Source organism: Netta rufina (genome assembly GCF_964035555.1).
Source record: "Netta rufina genome assembly, chromosome: 4".
Taxonomy (NCBI): Eukaryota; Metazoa; Chordata; class Aves; order Anseriformes; family Anatidae; genus Netta; species Netta rufina.
This window is the reverse complement of record NC_140127.1, coordinates 70,018,928-70,038,217: the sequence shown is the minus strand read 5'-3', so window position 1 is coordinate 70,038,217 and position 19,290 is coordinate 70,018,928. Positions and strand designations below refer to the sequence as shown.

Sequence of the window (19,290 nt, the reverse complement as noted above, 5' to 3'; positions counted from 1 at the left end):
ATGATTTACATCTACCGCTATATACAGGGGGGGAGGGAGGCTTCCTCTCCCCCTCACCCCAAAGCCCAGTATAAAAACGGGTCGTAGAAACGGTTGTGGGCGACGAAGCCGCCCGGAGGGGCCGGGAGCTCGTCCGTTGGCGACCGTTGGCGACCGTTGTTGACCGTTGGCGGCCGCTGACCGTTGATCGTCCCGTCACGCTCGCTCCGTCCCCTCACGGCGGCCCCGTCGCCTCATGGCGGCCCCGTCCCCTCACAGCCGCTCCCCTCACGGCGGCTCCGTCCCCTCACGGCCAGCCCCGTCCCATCCTCGGAGCTTCCCCCTCACACCCCACAACCCCTCCCCGGACCCACCCTGCCGCCTGAGGCGGGTTTCTGTGGGGACTGCGGCGGGCTTATAGGTGCGGGGTGTAGAAAGCCGGGGCGCCATAAGTCTGCGAGCCCAGCACGAAGGGCGAGAGGACGGCGGGGCTGGGCAAGAAGGGCAGCTGGGCGGCGCACACCAGCCCCCCGGCGGGATGCCCGGCGTAGCTGCCGGGCCCGTGCATGGAGAGCGGGTTGCCCATGGGCGGCGAGTGGCTGAGGGGGCTGAGGCCGCCCCCTAAACCGCCGCCCCCCGCTCCTCCGCCCGCCCCGCCGCCGCCGGTGGGCGCGCTGGTGTCGGCGCCGGGGTTCTGCTTCTTCCACTTGGTGCGGCGGTTCTGGAACCAGATCTTCACCTGCGTCTCGGTGAGGCTGAGGGAGAGCGCCAGGTTGAGGCGCTCGCACACCGACAGGTACCGCGTGGACTTGAACTTGTTCTCCAGCGCCACCAGCTGCTCGTAGGTGAAAGCTGTCCGAGCCCGCCGGGGCTTCCCCGACTTGGAGTCCGAGCCCGTGCGCTTCCTCTTGGGCTTAGCCTGCTGCTGGCTCTGCTGCCCCCCGCCGGGCGCTGCCGAGGGAGGAGGCTGCTGGGGTTGAGGAGGGGGCTGCGGGGTGGCCTCGGCGTGCTGCTGCTGCTGCTGCTGGTGGTGATGGTGGTGGTGACCCGGCTCGGGCTCGCCGGGAACCGCCGAGGCGCTGCCGCCCGTGGCGGTGCTGGTGGTGGTGGTGCTGGTGCTGCTCTCCTCGCCGCACAGCTCCTCGTCGTCCTGCAGCTCGCTGTCGGGGCTGCGGCTCGGCCGGCTGCTGCTGCTGCAGTCCAGGTCGCACTCCTCGGCCTTGTAGAGCTCGCCGTCCTCCTCTGCAAACAAGGGACGAGGCAGGGTTAGGTCTCTGCAGCCCACCAGCACGGCCCCCGGCTCCCCCTGGGCACCTCACCCTACACCAGGGGTAAAGGGACAAGGCTCGGAGCTCCCTCAGCTCATGAGCTGGCCCCAAAAGGTGGCCCCACAAAACACACACACCCCATCCGACCTCCCCATGCAGAAAGAACCGGGGAGAGGGAGACAACACACGACCTGCCCGGAGCCCCCCGGTCCCTGCCGGTTTGGCAGCGGGCCCCGGAGGTGGCACATCGCTTTTTTTTTTTTTAACGCTTTTAGCTACAAAAATATCCGCCTCGACGGCTTTTTTTTGGCTCCGGCGTTTTTAACCCTTTCTCCCCCTGGCTTGACCTCTCCCGACTTCGCGAGGTGGAAGTGCTAAAGTGGAGTAAATGCTCGTATTGATTAGCGGAGCAGATGCAAACTTAATTAAACTCATTTCGCGCGATGTAGAAACTAGTTAACGGGCATTTAATTTATTTGGGTTTATAGGACGCTCCAATTAACGGGTCTCCATCGGAGAACAAGGTAATTATCCGATATTTAAGCCTGTTGGACTTTCTCCTGACGGTTCTGTCGTGTTGAAGCCGGCAAGAACCCAGCGTCGGCGAGAAAAGCGGCTCCTCTGGACCTCGGGGGGAACCGGCAGGCAAAGAAATGCTCTCCTCATCCAGCCCCCGAAGTGCCGGCTGGGGTCGGAGGCACCTCGGGCAGAGGACCATCACCTCGGCCCTTTTGGTCCGTCTGGCTCAGGCACTCTCCAACTTCTCTCTGCTCGCACCCGCAGCTCCGGGAGCCCCCCAAGCTCGTTTTGGTTACCCGAGGTACGCGCAGAGCAAGCGACCCGCTCGTCTGTCGCCCTCATCCCGTGTGCGCTTCTGTTGGTTTTAATCCCCCCCAAACCATCGCACCTCAAACTTGGTCCGCATCCTAACGCTGGACAGCCTCTAGCTAAGATTAGGAGTGTTTTTAAAACTGTGTTTTGTTGGAGGAACTGATTTGGGCTAACAGCAGATACAGCTGGCTCACTAGGAGAAAAAGAGGCAGAGAAGTTTATCATAACCCTCTTCACCCCAAAATATCCCTTAATGACGCGAGTTTATCCCATCTTTCCAGCTTGCTGTTCAAACCGGCAAACAAAACCCGCACAACCACCACCGCACGGACCCGGGAATGGGATCAGCTTTTCCCCGATCCCAGACACCGCGTGAAAACGAGCATCCCCAACCTGTAGCACTTGTTATAAATTGTTGTGCACAATTTTTTGCAACAGCAATATATAAAAAGTGCGTGCAGATGACTCTGCGGGACCCGGGATGAGCGCAGCGCCAGCGCCCTAGCGATCAGGGAACGCGCGGGTGATGTTAAAACAGTTTAATTTTTTGAGTTCAAATTTTTCCCCCCAATAAACTGCAGGAAATCCCAGCCGTGGCTTAATTTAAGAGCTTACTAAAATTTTCTTGAAACAGAAAAATGTAGCGCAAATTCATTTGCTGATGGGGATTGACGCTGAAGGTGCGATTTTGTATATGGAAAATGTTAAATACCAATTAAATACGGAGTTTTAACTTATTGTTATCACTTAGTTTTACGAGCGACCTGTGACAATCTCTGATTTCGCTCTCCTTTTGCCAGAAATCCTTCCCATTTCGGGGCGTTGGCACTTTGCCGGCCGGAGCTACTTTTCGAAACACTTCTAAATTAAAGCACCGATTGAACTAGCGTTAATTACGATGGGGGCATTAAGTTTCGTGATTTTCGGGCAGTCACAGGTCTCTTCGGGACTGCTGCCGCTTTACATGAAATTAAATGTCAGGGCTGAAGGGCCGAAGCATGCGAAGCGCCTGGGAAAGTTGTCAGTGCGCGGAGCGCTGCTTGCTGATGGCTCCAAATATATTTGGGTGTAGAGAAGCGATAGAGTTGCATTTCTCTCCTTGTCTGGAGATAAAAGTGCAAGATTAGCGATAGGCTGACCTCGTCAGTCTTTCTGATCGCACAGATCTATTTAGTATGACAGAAGCCGGATGGGTTTAGACGAATAATTACCCCAGGTAGAGACCACTTTTAAAAATCTTTCTTGAATTCTATTAACGCTCCGCTCCTGCTTTTGCTTTAGAAATTTAAAACTTCTACATTTCACGAGGCTCGGGCTGGAGGAGATTTCAGCCCCTTTTTTCCTGCTTGATTTTAAATGAAAGAGTTACGCTTTTTCGGGATCGGAGAGCGCGGAGTCCTCCCTCTCCCGCCCCAGAGACAGAGAAATTATTTTCCCCCTTGCGAGAAGTTTATCTTCGGCCCCTCGCCAGCCCCTTCTCCCTCTCGGGGCACGGAGCAGCCCCAGCTATTTCTCCTGGGGGCTGGCTTTTCCCGGGAGGGCTCCGCTGTCCCCAGAGTCGCGGTGTTTAGAGGTGAGAAAGTTGGGATATTTTGGACCCAAGAAAGAAAAAAGCAATCTCGAGCTTGGGTCGAATGCAATTCCCGATCAATAGCGAGCCCTAATAAGTGTAATAGGTTTTAATCGAGTAATTATCCGAATTTTGACCCTATAATTTAGATGTTAGGGAAGAGTTTGCAAGGTGCTTGAAAGAGATATGCACAATTCGATAATAGGATATCGATCCAGGCAGTCCTACATGCCACTCTGGGGCGATTTCCCCCATTATCCAGCCTCTTTACGCTGCTAAGCACATTTTACCTTAAATGTAATCGAAGGAATTTAATTGTTTTTCCAGAGATAACCAGCATTTTGTCACAATTAGTCTGATTTGTCCTAAAAAAGCCAAGGGGAGAGAGAAAATTGAATCTGTCGCCCAGAGCAACGCGCGGAGGAGGGGGGAAGGAGGAAGGGGAGAGCGGCTTTGAAGGCTGCGAAGAACATAGAGAAAAGTCATAAATGCCTCGGGAGGGGCTCAGGAGGGCTGTGGGAGCAGGGTGCAGGAGGGTTTGGGACCGCAAGAGTGGGATGCGGTCCCTTGTCCCATCCCCGGGCCCTGGCCCGGTTCCCCCGGAGCCGGTCCGGCTGCTCCCACGGCCCCACTGTGTCCCCCCCGAGCTCCCAAGGAGGAAAAGGGGTCCCTAAAAACATGCCAGCCCCTTCCCCAGGCTCCCTTTACCCCCCGTTCCGAGGGGCTCGGGGTACCCCCAGCTACTTACTGATGAGCTCGGCGGACTTCTTGCACGCGTCGAAATCTTCGGCGAGAGCTTTTTGCTCGGCCAGCTCCGTCCCTGAGTCCTCGGGCTTATCCTCCGCCCCCAGCGGGAACTGGGCTCCCCCCGATTTGTACAAGCCCCCGCACTGCCTCCTCTTGCTGTTGAATTTGTTAGGGTCCAGGATGTCGAGCACGGAGAAAGAGGTGGTTCTGTGCACGGCGGGCAGGGCGCCCGCTGCCCCCTCTTGTCCGGGGGTGTTGCTCTGCCCGTCCCCTTGCCTGTCCCTATTTCCAGGGCAGGAGTAGAGGGGCAGCTCGCCGCCGGCCGACAGCCGCTGCTCCCCGTGGCTCTCCATGCCTTCCCCGGGCAAGCCGCAGGGCTCCCCGCCGATGCCAAGCGAGGCTGCGGGGGCTGTCACCGCCGCGGCTGCCGCTGCCGGGATGGAGATGTCACCCACCTTGTCTCTGCTCACGTTCATGACTCTTTGCAGAGCCCCTCTCGGTTGCAACTTCTCCCCCCCACCCTCCCCCCTTCCCCTCCTCTATTTTTTTTTTCCTCCCCCCCCACCTCCTCCTCCTCCTCCTCCTTCCTCCGGCGAAGTTGAGCTGGAAACTCCTCCCCGGCCCCGCTCCGGCAGCTCCCCGGGGCTGCTCCGAGGCCAGCCAGGGAGGCCGGGACTCACAAGGTGATGCTGGGCTCCGAGCCTCCGCTCTGCTGCTCCTTCTTCCTTCTCATCATCCTCACCGGGCTGCCCAGGCACTCCAGCCCCCCCCCTTCTCTCCTTCCCTCCCTCCTCCTCCTCCTCCTCCTGCACACACACGGAGGCAAGGCTGGCTCTTATTTATGCATTCATATTTAGCACCGGCTCGTAATTGGCTACAAATTAATCCCTCGCCCGTAATAGTCTGCAATCTTCATCGCTGGGAGAGAGAGAGAGGCACGGTGAAAGTGTGCGCCGGGGGGGGGGGAGGAAGGGGGGCAGAGGGAGAGAGCGAATGAAGGATGGTGCTGGCCGTGATATACTTCGCTGTCAGCTCTGTTTCAGCACACCTCCACTCATCTGGAAAGCATCTAAATAGCCTTATTTGGCGAAGTGGGAGGAGATGACGCTTTCTTTTAAATAATTGCGGGATCAATATCAAGAAGATATTATAGGGGCGAAATGAGAACTTGAGGGCTTCCATCCCTGGCAGGGAAGTTAGGTGATCAAAGGGGATTGTGTGTGCGTGGGGGGCGGGGGGGTCCGAGGTGTCAGCCCCCAGCACCTGTTTCCCTTCCCTGCTGCTTTTATTAAATTAGAACAAAAGGAGAAAATTATGGTTTAGTGGCTGGAGCAGGGCTTGTGTTCGCGGACACGCACCCTCACACGCTCTCCTCCCTCTCTCTCTCCTTTAGCTAATTAATTAAAATTAAACATCAAATGTAAGTGTCAGGAAACCGCGGGGAGAAAATTAATACATTAAAACGGCGCAAGGCAAAGCAAGGCGATCGATAAATTCCGAGTAACCGGGAGAAAAGGTGTGCTCCCTCCCTGCAGGAGGAGAGCCACAGTCAGAGCTAAGTTCCACTTCCAGAAAACAAAAAGAAAATCCCTCTCTTATTAAAAGAGGGTTTAATTACGGAAAATGAAGCAATGGGAATACGAATTAGCTGCGAATTGCAAAAGGCGAATTTCTTCTCCTACCTAATTTCCTTCCCCTGCGTGTTGTAGCCGGGTGTGCTTCGATCATATCAATTTCATTCTTATTTTGGACGCTCCACTCGCTACTCAGTGTGAATTAGCTGCCAGGAAAAAAAAAAAAAAAAAAAAAAAAAAAAAAGGAAAAAAAATGGGGGGGGGTGTTAAGGAAAATAGAGAAAGCATAAAAGGAAAATTAGATTTTTTTTTGTCTTTGAGGCTGGTGACACATACAAGGACAGGTCCTTTGCAATTACCGCGGGCAATGATCCTTTAGAAAGCAGAAATTAAAAGTTGGGAGAAATAATGGGTAAAACAATCAGCTTGTAATTTTGGTAGGGCTTGGACATGATTAGTCCATCAGCGGGCTGGGCCCAGGGGAGTCCCGCTGAGCGGGAGCCCACAACAGCCCCCGCTCATATATTATACAGCAGCCCTTAGATTTTAATCAGACACCACAACAGTGTCCTTTCCCTTTTATGACTTTATTATGCTTTATCTTTAAATTATAAATCACCTCCTGGCTTGAAATGGTATGTATAATCTCTGATCATGTGTAGGTAATTACCTCTCCCCCTTTTCCTGACCTTACCGGCGGGGCTGCCGCGAACATCCAGCCAGAGCCAAGTTTTAATCTGCGTGTCCACACGTCTGCCGGTTTGTTTGTGGGCTCCTTTGGTGGTTTGTTTGTTTGCAGCTCCTCTTTCTCTCCTCCTCCTCCTCCGGCCGTGTCTCCCACCGGCTCTTTTGTTTCGGATAATTTTTCCTCCCAGTGCTTCTGCCCGCAGATCTGGGATATTATTTAAGAAAAGGAGACGGTGGGTTAGGTAGATGCCAAGGGCTTGTCTTCATCAGATATGCTGCCGAAGTCACCTGCATTTGTACTTTTTTTTTTTTTTTTAAATTATTATTATTATTATTTTGGAGGGTGGGGGGCAGTGGGGATATTTCTTATCTCTGGGGTCGGCAGACCTCAGCAGATTTTTATCTTAATTGCGATTAAACCTTCCCTCCCGGTGGCCCGAGCAGGGACAATCCCCACGGGGACGGAATCCCGGGTGGGTAAATGAACCCAAATTTCCGCATCGCCCTCGGTGCTTGCAGGAGAAGAAGCCACAGCCGCGGGGGGCCACTCCACACCCCCCTTCTGATGTGCCCCCCTTGGGGGAGCAAACCCCACAAATGAAGGACCCCTTCCCGACGGGGCCCCGGCCCGCCCGGCGCTTTTGTTTGGTGGCGGCTTAAATCGAGTGTTATAAAGATGTTCTATTGCTCCTAATCACAATTGATTGTCAATTAGAGGCTCATTTGTGCAATCTCCATCCATCTGCCATCTCTGGTTATCTGTTCACCAGAAAGTTAGCGCTGATTCCGGGGCCCTAGATGAGTTGTGACATGCAATATCTCTCCCGTGCTCGGCCCGGGTGAGCGGTCCCGGCTCTCTCCGAGGGAAGGCAGCTCTTTCTTTCCATCTCTTGCCGGAAAAACGAGCAACAGCCTCCCTTTGGAGGAAGCAGGGAGGCCATCCAGAGGTGGGGACCCCCAAATTTTGACCTCGGACCCCCGCGCACTTCGAGGCAAGGCTCCCACGGAGCCGTTCCCTTCTCCGAAATAAATCACGGAAAGTCGCCGAACGCCCTGGCGGCTTGACAAGCCTCCCTCCCCGCCTCAGCGATGGTTATCTCTGTACTTAGGCTGAATTATACCTGCGGGGAGGTGATATTTCCACGGCCCCGAGGCACCGCTGGCCGGAGCAGCTCCTCCGCCCTGCAGAGGCCACGGACTCCCCCGGGGAGGCCGCCTCCGAGGCCTCCTTTTTGCGGGGAGGACCCGCAGAGGGCTCTCCCCCCCCAGCCCCGTAAGGGAGGATGCTGAGCACCTCGGCCCCGGCTCCAGAGGAGCCCAGCACCCTGCTGGGACCGAGCTGCCCCGGCTCTCCCCGCTGCTCCCCAGCCCCTGGCAGCCTCCAGAGCCGAGGCCTCCGGCTCAGGGAGCTCCGGGATGCCGGGGCTCGGAGCCGAGCTCGGTTTTTCTCCTCGGGCTTCATCAGTTAGCGCCGAATTTCAAATCAGATTTCAGCAAACTCCAGAGCAAGCGATCCTTTTTTCTTTTCCCCTTTTTTTTTTTCCTTTATTTATTTTCTTTCTTGATTTTTTTTTTATTTGCTCGCCATCCCTCCCTCCCCGTCCCTGGGGAGCGTGGAACTCACTCCGGGTAATTACGGGCATTTATCGCCGCCGTGCACCAATTTAGCAGCCGGGAAGGTCACTCCGGTGGCTGCATCGAGCCTCCGAGGTCCCGGCAGGTCCTGCAGGCTGCTCTTCTCCCCCCTTTTATTCCCAAATGCGGCCGGGCTCCAAAACCCATCCCGTCCTGCTCTGAGCGGGTTCCTTCCAAATCATCACCATCATCATCATCACCACCATCAGCAGAAGCGTCACCATCGTCATTATTGTTTTTGCTGTATTATTATTATTATTATTATTATTATTATTATTATTATTATTATTATTATTATTATTATTATTATTATTATTATTATTATTATTCCCAGGGCTACAAGATCTGCCCGGCACAAGGTGCTCGGTCTCATCCTGCCTTGGTCCCCATCCCGGGGCCAGCAGTCACCCCGGGGTGCCCGGCCCTCCCCGGGGGAACGCCCCCCCCGAGCCCAAGTCGGGGAATTAATTAACTCTACCCACGAAGGCAAATGATTTAAGGGGAAAAAAAAAAATAAAAGATTCTGAAGCAGATCTCGCCCTCTATCAATGCAGTGTCAGGTCCTCATAGTAGAAGATTTAAAAGCCCTGGGGATTCCAGGTTAGGGTAGTAATGAGCTTAATTGAGGTTAATGCTTCCTGCACAGCTCCTTGATTATTAAATTAATATTATCACACACATGAATCATAATTAGAAGTTTAAATAATGCTCTAGGGGAATCCTCGGAGGATCTATTAAACAGTTCCCTTCTCTCTCGCCAGCTCCCTTTCAGCTCCCGGCAGCCCGGGGACAGCCCGGGGGGCGGCAGGAGGTGGGTGCTGGGTGCTGCTGGGATGGGATGGCACAGGATGGGGTGGGATGGGACAGTCCCCGGGTGTCACCCCCCCCGGGGTATCCCCGCAGGGATGGGGGCGGCAGCACCCACGGTCCCTCGTCGCCCTTCAAGCCTCATCTCTGCGTATCCCCATTTAAACAGCCCATCACCTCCCCCCCCCCAGGTTTAGGCGCTTATCTCCCAGCAGCCGGGAGTTTATATAAAACACTAATAAAGTGCCTCGCTGTCACTTATCCCGGCCGGGAGATCGCTTTTTCGCGCACATCGCGGAAAAGCGACCCGCAAGAGGCTGGAGGCGCGCCGCCCACAGCATCCCCGGCCGCCCACCGGGATGCTGGGCAAGGCGAGGGGGGGACGACAAGGGTACCAAAAGCCAGGACCTGCAGCCTCAGCCCCCGACACGGTCCGGAAAACCCGTGAGAAGCATCCCCGGGAATAGGGGACAGCCCTGCTGGGACGGCTTCCCCATTTCTGTCCCCCCTCCCCAGGCTGGGGACTGCAGATGCAATGGGGCCGTCCCGTTTGCAAAGCCCCCCCCCGGACACACGGGCGCTGCGGGGACAAACATCTCGTTTATTTTCGTATCGCTGATATTGCTAGTCCTAACGAAAGGGTCAGCGAGGGTGGAAGGGGTGGTGGAGGGGGCACACGCTGCATCCACGGGGGCCGTGTGCGTGGAGGAAAAAATAAAAGAGAAATCAGATGGCTGGCACGCAGGCAGCGCTCTCTCTCTCTCTCCTTCTCTTTCTCTTTCTATTTATTTTCCTCTCTGTTGCTGAAACATATTGAAGGGGGAGAAAAAGGAAACATTAAGATCAACTGTGAGCCTTGCCGACGGTTTAACGATTTCAAATGAGCTCTGACTCTGGTGAAAATCTGACAATTACCCATCAGGATGGCAGATGATGGTTAAAATTACCAGAAATCAATATTCTCACCGGGTGTCCCAGCCTGATAAGAGAGACCAAGACAATGTTGACTATTAAAGTCGACAGCTTGAGATATTACACTATTAGTTATGCTATTTTTAATAATCTATAATATTTGGGCTATAATTAATTAATTATACGGGTCAGATAATATCTGGGGCTGGAATGAGGTCTGAAGGGTCTATTAAGGTTGGTAATGAGAAAGGAGAAATCTAATCTAAGGACGAGGAGCCGTGAAGGAACAAATATACAACAGACTTCAGATAGAGAGAGGGAAGGAGAAGGAAGAGCTGGTGCAGGCTCAGTGCATGCACCTCTGCTCTCCTCAGCGCCCAGGCACAGGGGCTGCCACCGAGAACATCTCCCCCTGCTCCTTTATGCTGGTACCCATCGCTGGCCACACAGGCCTGGCACTTGCTAAGGTGATGTGATGTCTGAGAAGTGAGAGAATGAAAATATATATGTATATATTTGATCTGTATTAAGGAATTCATGCAAAAACAGAAAACAAAAGCCCAAAGAAGCAAAATGAACCCAAACAAATAAACCTCACAGCAACTCAGCTTTCTTTTATTATTGGGATGTGGGCACTCTTCAGATATTCGTGGAGTTCAGCCATCCCTACAACTGCTGCTACACCTCTCCTTGCAGGTCCAGCTTCTGATGTTGGCTGTGGCATCTGAACAGCCTTTGCAGTGCCCTGGTTGTACAGCCATGTGAGACATACACTTGCATACATGCACTACTAGCACATGCGTGTGAGTGTATATAACCCTGTCTATAAATATGTTTTATATATATATATATATGTCTGGATACTTCTTGCTATAGGTACCTACTCATTTTTATAAGGAATGTAGAAAAATACACTTGCAAAAGTATAAATACTAACCACATAGTAATACATGTATGTAAATACATCTGCTTATCTATCTTAAAGCATTCATGTATGTTGCATCTATCAAGCACATAAAATGGTTTTATTCCCTTCTCTGCATATGAACTTCAAGCCAGACCCTGTGAATTATAAACCCTCTTCTTGCTCAGCGTTACTAACCAATATTCTAGGTGTGACACTCAAGGCTTTACCTATTTTACATCGATTATAAAAATCGCTCTTTCTACTGCTACAATAATCCTTTTTCCAGGGGTGTATTATTTATCATATTAGTTCTACCCTTATTAGTTACAGGAGGGTATGCTGAACAACATCCTCTCATACGGAATGATGAAAAACACATTTTCTAGTTATGCTTAGATTAGCCAGGGTATTAATCCTTTCTTTTCCCCAGTAACATCTTAATTTCATCATTTTTAGTAGACCTCTCCTGGTCATATTTTTCTCAGCTCTGTACTTATAAGACAGTCCTTGTTTGGATCTGGAAACCACAGAAGTATTAAAATAAAAGCTTGCAGCAGAGAGATCCTTCTGGGAAACTGTTATAGTTCAGTAGGATTCAGTCCTTCCCTAACTATTCTCCGTTGTTAATGGAAGCCCAAAGCAGAGCCTGCAGAAGATGCCAGAAATAAGCTGATATTACCCTGCATCTCCTTGCATCCACTACTATTATTTCCTTCTTTTGCCCAGACAGTGCCTAACCGAGGCCAGCTGTAAGGCAACAAGGTGCTGATTGAAGGCAAACCTGAGAAGGTGCTGGATGGGCACAGGAGATAAAGCTCTTGGGGGCACTGCTCACAGCACCTTCTCAGGCAAGAGCAATGCTCTGAGCAAAAGAAGTTTCCTCTCCCACTAGGCAGGGAGGGAGAAAAAGGTTGTTTCTTTTGTTGTTTATATATGCAAAGGAGTAAATTAATAGGAAATTAAAATGGTTTACTCTTCATATTTAAACAAAAGGTTAACAATATTTACAGAACTTTTCAGCTGTGATGGACTAGTTAAAATATTGCCAGCTCTTGTTGATGATTGTGTGATTTTCAAATACAACTGGGGAAATGCACGTGTGTGTGTGTGTGTGTGTGTTTGTGGGGCAGGAGGAGAGAGGTAGAACTGAGAACTGCAAGGTTTTTAGTTCAGGAGCAAATCAAGAAGCCAAAACTCCACCCTTATTAGCTTAGTTGTTCAGTAGAATAAACCTGGTGAATTCAATGAATGCTGTACATATTGACAAGCTGCTCTGGGCTACCTCTGTTGCTGACATGCTGAGCTCAGAAAAAGGTGCCTAGCTGTTCCTATAGTCACATCCCCTAGTCACATCCCCATTCTTTGAGCCTGACCAGCTTCAACTACATCCCAAATGTCTGTCTCCATCACAGAACTTCAGTGAAATCCCCGCAATGCTTTTTGTGATGAATTGGATTTAGAGGGGACGGTGGAGGCACACATGCTGCATATATAGTTATGAATCAGACTTGTCAAAGACAATCTCAGATGGCTGCATAATCCTCCTCTATCACGATTTTTTTATTTAGGCATTTAGAAATGAAGGTGATAGAGATATGAGACACACTGAGAATAAAAAGATTATCCTTTTAGATCTAATCTAGAGAGTTAAGTCAAAGGGTCAGCTCTACAAACTGGTGCAAATTAGACCAGCTCCATCAGGTGATTTACACCAGGCGGGAATCTAATGCAAAATTGCCTGATGCTTTATCGCAAAACCTTGTTGAAATCCCAGGCTTGTCAGTACTGTGAAACTTCCTGTATACTCCAGCAGGCATACTGAAGACACTGCTCATTGTGCTTCTGTAATGAGGTTGGAGTATTTTAAGGTATACTTAGCATGCAGTTACTTATTGCTATGGCCTCAGCTGAGGTGTGGTAATTCACTATTCAGTTCCAGACTGGGGAGGAGGGAAGGCAATTTTTTCGTCTGCCTGAACGCAGATTGAAAGGATATCTTCTTGTTCATATCAAACAAAGTAGATACACTCTGCTATCAAACTAGAACTTTTTGCAGCCATTTTCTCTGCACTTACAATGGATGAAAAATATTACAACAAAAAGAAGCAACAGAAATGCTACATGCTTTGATGCTAGAGGTAAATGTTTCTTAATTTAGGCATTAGGAAGCCAGATCCAAGTTACAGGCTGTTGGGACTCCCATTTTAGCTGTTTATGACATGAAAATTTGGATACTCAGGCAGGTCTTGCTCTTTCAATTCCAAATCAGATTGATTTATAATTTCAGAATTATTTAACTTAACAATTGGAGTATTCATCAAGCAGATTGCTTGTTGTAACAGACCCAAGCAATGTAGGCTGATGGGTATTTGCAGGGAAATCTGGGGAGGTACATGAATGACACAAGGTAACTGCAGAGCCAATTCTACAGAAAGAGAGGGTTTGAACTCCATCTGTTGGGAAGCTTAAATGTGAAGGAAAATATCATAGTGTACGGTAAGTCACTGTCTGCTAGTACTGTTGTGTTTGGAAGTTCACTCTTTTTGATGTCATTGGGACATCAGTTTGTGAAGATTAGGGAGAGATGGGGAAGGCATTTGCAGATAAAGACTTAAAAGTGACAGCAAAGAACATTGCCCTGTCCCTATATATAAAAAAATGTTTAGTTAAAAGGGTAATATTTATTGTCCTTTGTAGCCAAGTATCAATACCCAGGACATTAAAAACAAGTGTCAGCCAGTATAACAATTGCAATTATTGCAGAAATTAAAAAAAAAAAAACTAGCCCCTCAACTATTTATAATCAAGGTGTACTGGACTTTGCTCTGAAAATAGCATCATTCTGTAGAAGGTAACACTGTCTACCAAGCAGAGTTGTGTGTCAGGCCTGGAGCCTTCGATCAAGCATAACAATTATTCATAGAAAGCATCATTTCCTCCAGTGTTTTTACCATTGGATGAAAGGAATGTAAGAACACCTGTACATGTAGCATTCCTTTAATAAGATATCATAAAATGAAGAAGAAAAAGTCATAACTCTTAGAATCATTTAGGTCCTTAAGGTCATCAAGTCCAACCATCAACCTAACACTTCCAAGTCCATTACTAAACCATGTCCCTAAGCATTACATCCACACATCTCATAAACACCACCAGAGATGGCAACTCCACCACTTCCCTGAGCAGCATATTTCAATGTGTAACCACCCTTTCCATGAAGAAATTCTTCCTGATATTCAACCTAAGCCTCCCATGGTGCAGAGGTTTGTGTGTAACAATGGTTCTTTCTCATGACTGTTGTGACTCCTATTTTCTGGCTATTGAAATGATGACAGATACAGGCAATGGGAATAATCTGTACCTGTGGTGGAACTGGCAATGGGAACAAAACTCCTGCCTGCCAGAATCTAGCTGTTATTTCAAACTTTGCTTAAGAAATAGATCAAAATGATTACGAAGCTTAGATGAGGTTTGGAAAGAGTTACCAGATTACTAGTTTTGTCTTTTAATTCTGCTGCCAAAAGTTGTATGCTCTATGTTAGTTGTCTGGGCTGGCACTTTAATTACTGCATAGAGGAAAATGTTTTCATAGGGCATTTCTTATCCACCTGTCTTGGACTTCTTAGGATCTAAGGCACAAAGAGGAAATCATGCAGGTGATAACAAACCTATTTCTTCTGCCTTTTCAAGCAGAAATATCAGTCTAGGTTCCTGATTAAATCTGCTGTTCAAACACAGAAATGCACATAACACTTTCCTGGGTTCTTTTGGGAGATGGAGTGAAGGGCAGAAGCCCTACTGAAATTGGTGGTTCTGACATTTTCTTTTTGTTTTTAATCCACTTTTATTTCCAAACTGCAACATCAAGATGATGGGTTTGCATCAGACACATATGCCTCTTAGCTCATCCATTGACGTACTCTTACGGTCTAAGTTTCAATGAAACTGAGAGGGATCTTGGTTTTAATGGACACTGGTTCAGTCCCAAAGATTGTTTCAGCCACATCTTCATTTCATTTTTAAGAGAATCAATTGCTTTAAAACTGGTGACATGTGTATCTTTATTAGGCTGACCCAGTTATCAGTATATGTTCACTTTGTACCCCCTTGGGTTGCCAAACACAATCTGTTTGACTGATGTCGGGTCCATTTCTTTGCATGATCATTCTTCCAGCAGTCAATACTGAGGTTTTCTAAGCTATCGACCAGACAGCTATTGGATGAGGCAGGGCCACATGACCTCCTGACCTAAAATACTGTAGCAAAAGCAGTGAAGATATGAAATCAATAACTTTATTGAAACAAATATCTGAGGTGACACTTTCTGCAGAAGGATTAAATGAAGAGGGCTGTGGTAGAACTGGGTCAAATTCTACATGGCTGATTCATGTAAGAACCAAGTCAGGTTAATGGGAATTCAGAGAAACAAGAGAAGCAAGATCTAGACCTGTGTCAGGATGTGCTGGACCCAGCCAGACCTTGTGGTCCAGCTGAGGAACTTGCCCAGGGGAATAAGGAGGTAGGCAGCATCTGCTGAACTGACTCTGCAAATGTCTGCAGAGCACCCCTCCTTAAGAAAGAGATTTGAAAACAGGTGATGGGCTTTGTAGAGAAGAGGCAATGCAGAAACTGTTTGCATGGGCTCAAAAGAATACAGAAACAATGTTAAAACCACATCCCATGCATAGGCATATGACATATTTATTCTGTTAGTGTTTTGGTTTTCATGGGTATTTTAAGGTAACTGGCATAGCCTTGTTATCCTTACCATGTGTTCAGTGATTACAGCAATTCCCCAGATTTACTTTTCATTCATGGCTGAATTTTCCGTAATGCCCAAGTAAAACCTCAGCCCTTTAAGTGAATCCAAGCATTTATAAAATAAGAAAATGTTGTCATCAGCCTGTGTTAATATGTCAAATCTTGCCACCATTTACTGTGGGACCACAGGAACAAGAATTTAATAAAATAGATTATTTTACTTTCTCATAAATAACGTTGCTGTTTGATCATGAAAAAGAGGTAAAGAAAAAGAGGAGAAAAGCTCAATAAACAGCCATTTTATTACTGTTGCTAGAAATAAAATAAGAGTAAGGGAGACCTGGCCACTGTTTTATTGTAGCTGTGAATTCACTTCTTTCATTTAAGTGTCTGTCACATTAGTAGAAATATACAGACCACTCTGAAGTGTGTACACTGGCAATGACTTTGCCCATTTTTCATTTTAAATAACTTTCAGCTATTCTTTCCTTTCTGGACTCAGGGGTGGCAGGCTGCTGTAAGTAGGTGTGCAAAGTGAAAGCAGCATCTTTCCATGGGCTGTAGGGCAGAGTTTGATACCAAGTATCTTGCTGTGGCTTTGTTCAGTTCACAGTGTAAAGCATTCTCAGTTTAACTGAAATAATTAAAATGAAAAAAAAAATGGCTTTAATATATGCACTTTATTTAATACTGCTACATTCTGTTAAACTTAATAACAAATGAAATTACTCCAAAATCATTTCTCACTATTGAATGTGTGTTTTGTGAGCTGAAATGAATTAACTATGAAGTCACTTTGCCATCAGTGTTTTTGTATGTCAAACACTTCTCTGTACTGCAATGCTGAAATGATGGCTCATAAGTCATTCCCAGTAGAAATATGCAAGTTTAACTGACTTAATTAAGGAGCAATGCACTTTAAAATAGGCTTGTAAAATATTTTGGTTAAAATATTATGTTTACATTATAAGCAATAATATTTTTATATACACGTATATACTTGCATTTGGGAGATGAACTTGAAAAAGACCTTCTAGTGATAGAAGAATCAGTATGCAAGAATTAGGCCAGAAATGAACTCAGTAATGAAACCCAAACAGGACTTACATTCCTCCAAAGCCTGGTGCATGTTTCCTGTTCAAATACAACAACTCTATAGCGCTTGCCATTACGTTAGTCTGTAATGTCTCTCTGCATTTTAAGTAAGACCAGAAGAGACCACCTTTCTTTTGCTCTGTGAAATCAATTGGGCTGCTTATAGAGGGAAACACTGCCAACTGTGAGGAAAAGCAGCAGAACATGGCAAAAGCAGACTTCAGAGTTTTATTAAAATTACAAGTAAGAGCATCAGTAATATTATGGTGGTAACTACACATGTAATGTCCTTACTGGAAGATAAGGAGGGAAGTAAGCCTTATTTCTAGTCTTTTATTTATTTATTTATTTATTTATTGAGCTTCAGTTGCAGCTGGTGGTTCTGGTTTGGTTTGGTTTTGATTCATTAGATTAAAGGGGTCTTTGGCACCTGACAGTTTTCCTTCAACTCTGCTTACTAACCATGTCTTATACCTGTAAAACTACCAGACTGTCCTTTGGAGAAATAATCTTTGCCATTTTTCTCATCTCAAAGCCAGTGAAAACAGATGGGTCTCCTGCTATTTCTCGAGAACAAAAACCATTAAATATCTTAGTCCAAAAGGAAGAAGGAATGCCATAGATGAGAGCATTTCCAATAAAATGTCCCGTTAGTATCCTCTTCTTGTTTATATTACTGTATCTGAAAAAACACAACATGGGCAAAATGTGTACCTTGTCAAAGTCATCGGACATTTTGGACTCAGGGACTCCCAAATGCAAAAGCTGCTTATTTTCTAGGTGATCTCTTCTTACAGAGATGTGGGGGAAATATTTCATAGCTGTACTTTCATGGCATATTGCATATAGCATTATTGTCTCTATGTACTATCTGGCTTTATTTTTTTATAAATTTTATAAGTTATTTATTTTATTTTATTTTTATAAGTTTTTGGTGTCTTTGAGCTGTGGTTTGCGGTGGTGCCCTTTGTCTTGCCCCCCTGGTAGTCACTGACAGGCTTTGGTTCAGAACTTTGGGCTCGGGCTGCTGGTGGGAAATCCTCATGGGGACTGAACTTCATAGAAAGGCTGTATGAATTAAATTATTTATAATGAGCATGCATGGCAATTGAAGCCTTGTAATGCTTACCACTGGCTGGGTGTGTGAAGTGAATACATTACATTCAAATAGGGGGAAGAAGTTATGATGTTTCTGCAGCACAGGCCGTTTGCCAATCCATGGTATTTACATTCTATACCTCTTTCGCTTAAATGTTTATACCTTAACGGATATTTTCTCAAGATTGAGAGACCTCCTGATATAATAGCAGGTAATCTGTACCGAACCCAAGCATCAACTGATTACCAGGCTTGCTTGAATTACTATATGCTATTACAGTATTTTAGGAACCTGTAATATCCACCATTACTTTCTCTTGTGAGAGTCCTTAGACTGACTTGCTGTTGCCATTTTTCCCTCTTTGGCAAATAAATATCGTAGTGTATCCAACACAATCAGCAGAGTGTAACCAGAGTGTATGAGTTTTTAGCACAGATAATTAAAGCCCAGTGTTCTCCACTGTAACAATTACAAGTACTTGAGGAAACAATGACAAGGTCATCGTGTGAATGCAGCCATCAGTCAGGGAATTCGCTGCCTTAATAAAACAATAACAAACTTGTTTGGAAACTAACGTACAAAGGAAGCGACAACAAAATTGTTTCCTTGGACATATGTTCTGTTAACCACATAAATGTGGAGCAATAGCACATATCACCTGTTTAGCTAATTAAGACCAATTCCTCCTATCTGCCCCAGGTTCCTTGAGTTGTGGCTAACTTTTACTGTTGGAATAGAAGAAGCCACTTGGTGTGTGCAGGTGTAAGTGGGAATCCTTTATGTTCCTGCAGCACCTGCAGCGGGTACGATGACACTCCTGGGTAAACGCTGATGTAAGTGTGGTGTCCTGCATCACCAACAGTCTGTAAATATATTGTCCTGTATCACACACCACCACACAGTTGCACTCAAATTCATACTCAGGCATGGCCTTGGGCAGGAATGGGTGAGTTTTGAGTTTATTTAGTGCCGTAGCCTGGGCCTTTCTGCATCTGGCCTGCAGGTCATGCTGGGGTGACCCATCGTAGGGACTTGGGTCCCAACAAAGAGATTTGGGTCCTAGACTTCTTTCTTGGCTCAGTGTGAATGCTTCAGCTGCATCTTTGCTGCCCTCAAAGCTGACTTCCCACACTGTCCGTAATGCCTGGGCTTCTGCTGGAGGGATGCCCTACAGAGAGGAAGAAAGTAATTTCTGCCCCACCTTGCCTTCCAGGGTGTGTCCTCATGAAATCTGAATATCCTCACCTCTGGGAGTGACTCCACAGGTACCAAACCCACAAGACTCCACAGCCCTATGTGTTAGGCTACTGGCCCACATGCTACTCCCTTGACCCAGGGTGTGGTGGGCTTCTTCAAAACTTCTGCCCACGTCCAAGAAAAGGCTCATCACCCTCTGAACCAGCATATCCTCGGCTCAC

At 47.7% G+C, this 19,290-nt stretch overlaps 1 protein-coding gene across 1 annotated transcript; it reads right to left on the bottom strand.

The window, feature by feature from the left end:
- Nucleotides 1–394: 394 nt before the first annotated feature.
- Nucleotides 395–4,871, bottom strand: NKX1-1 (NK1 homeobox 1; the record flags this gene model as incomplete). The annotated part of the gene is made up of 2 exons (XM_084285944.1): nt 395–1,221; nt 4,397–4,871. 2 exons carry the CDS (start codon nt 4,869–4,871, stop codon nt 395–397), a joined length of 1,302 nt encoding a protein of 433 aa, XP_084142070.1.
- Between the last annotated feature and the right edge of the window lie 14,419 nt (nt 4,872–19,290).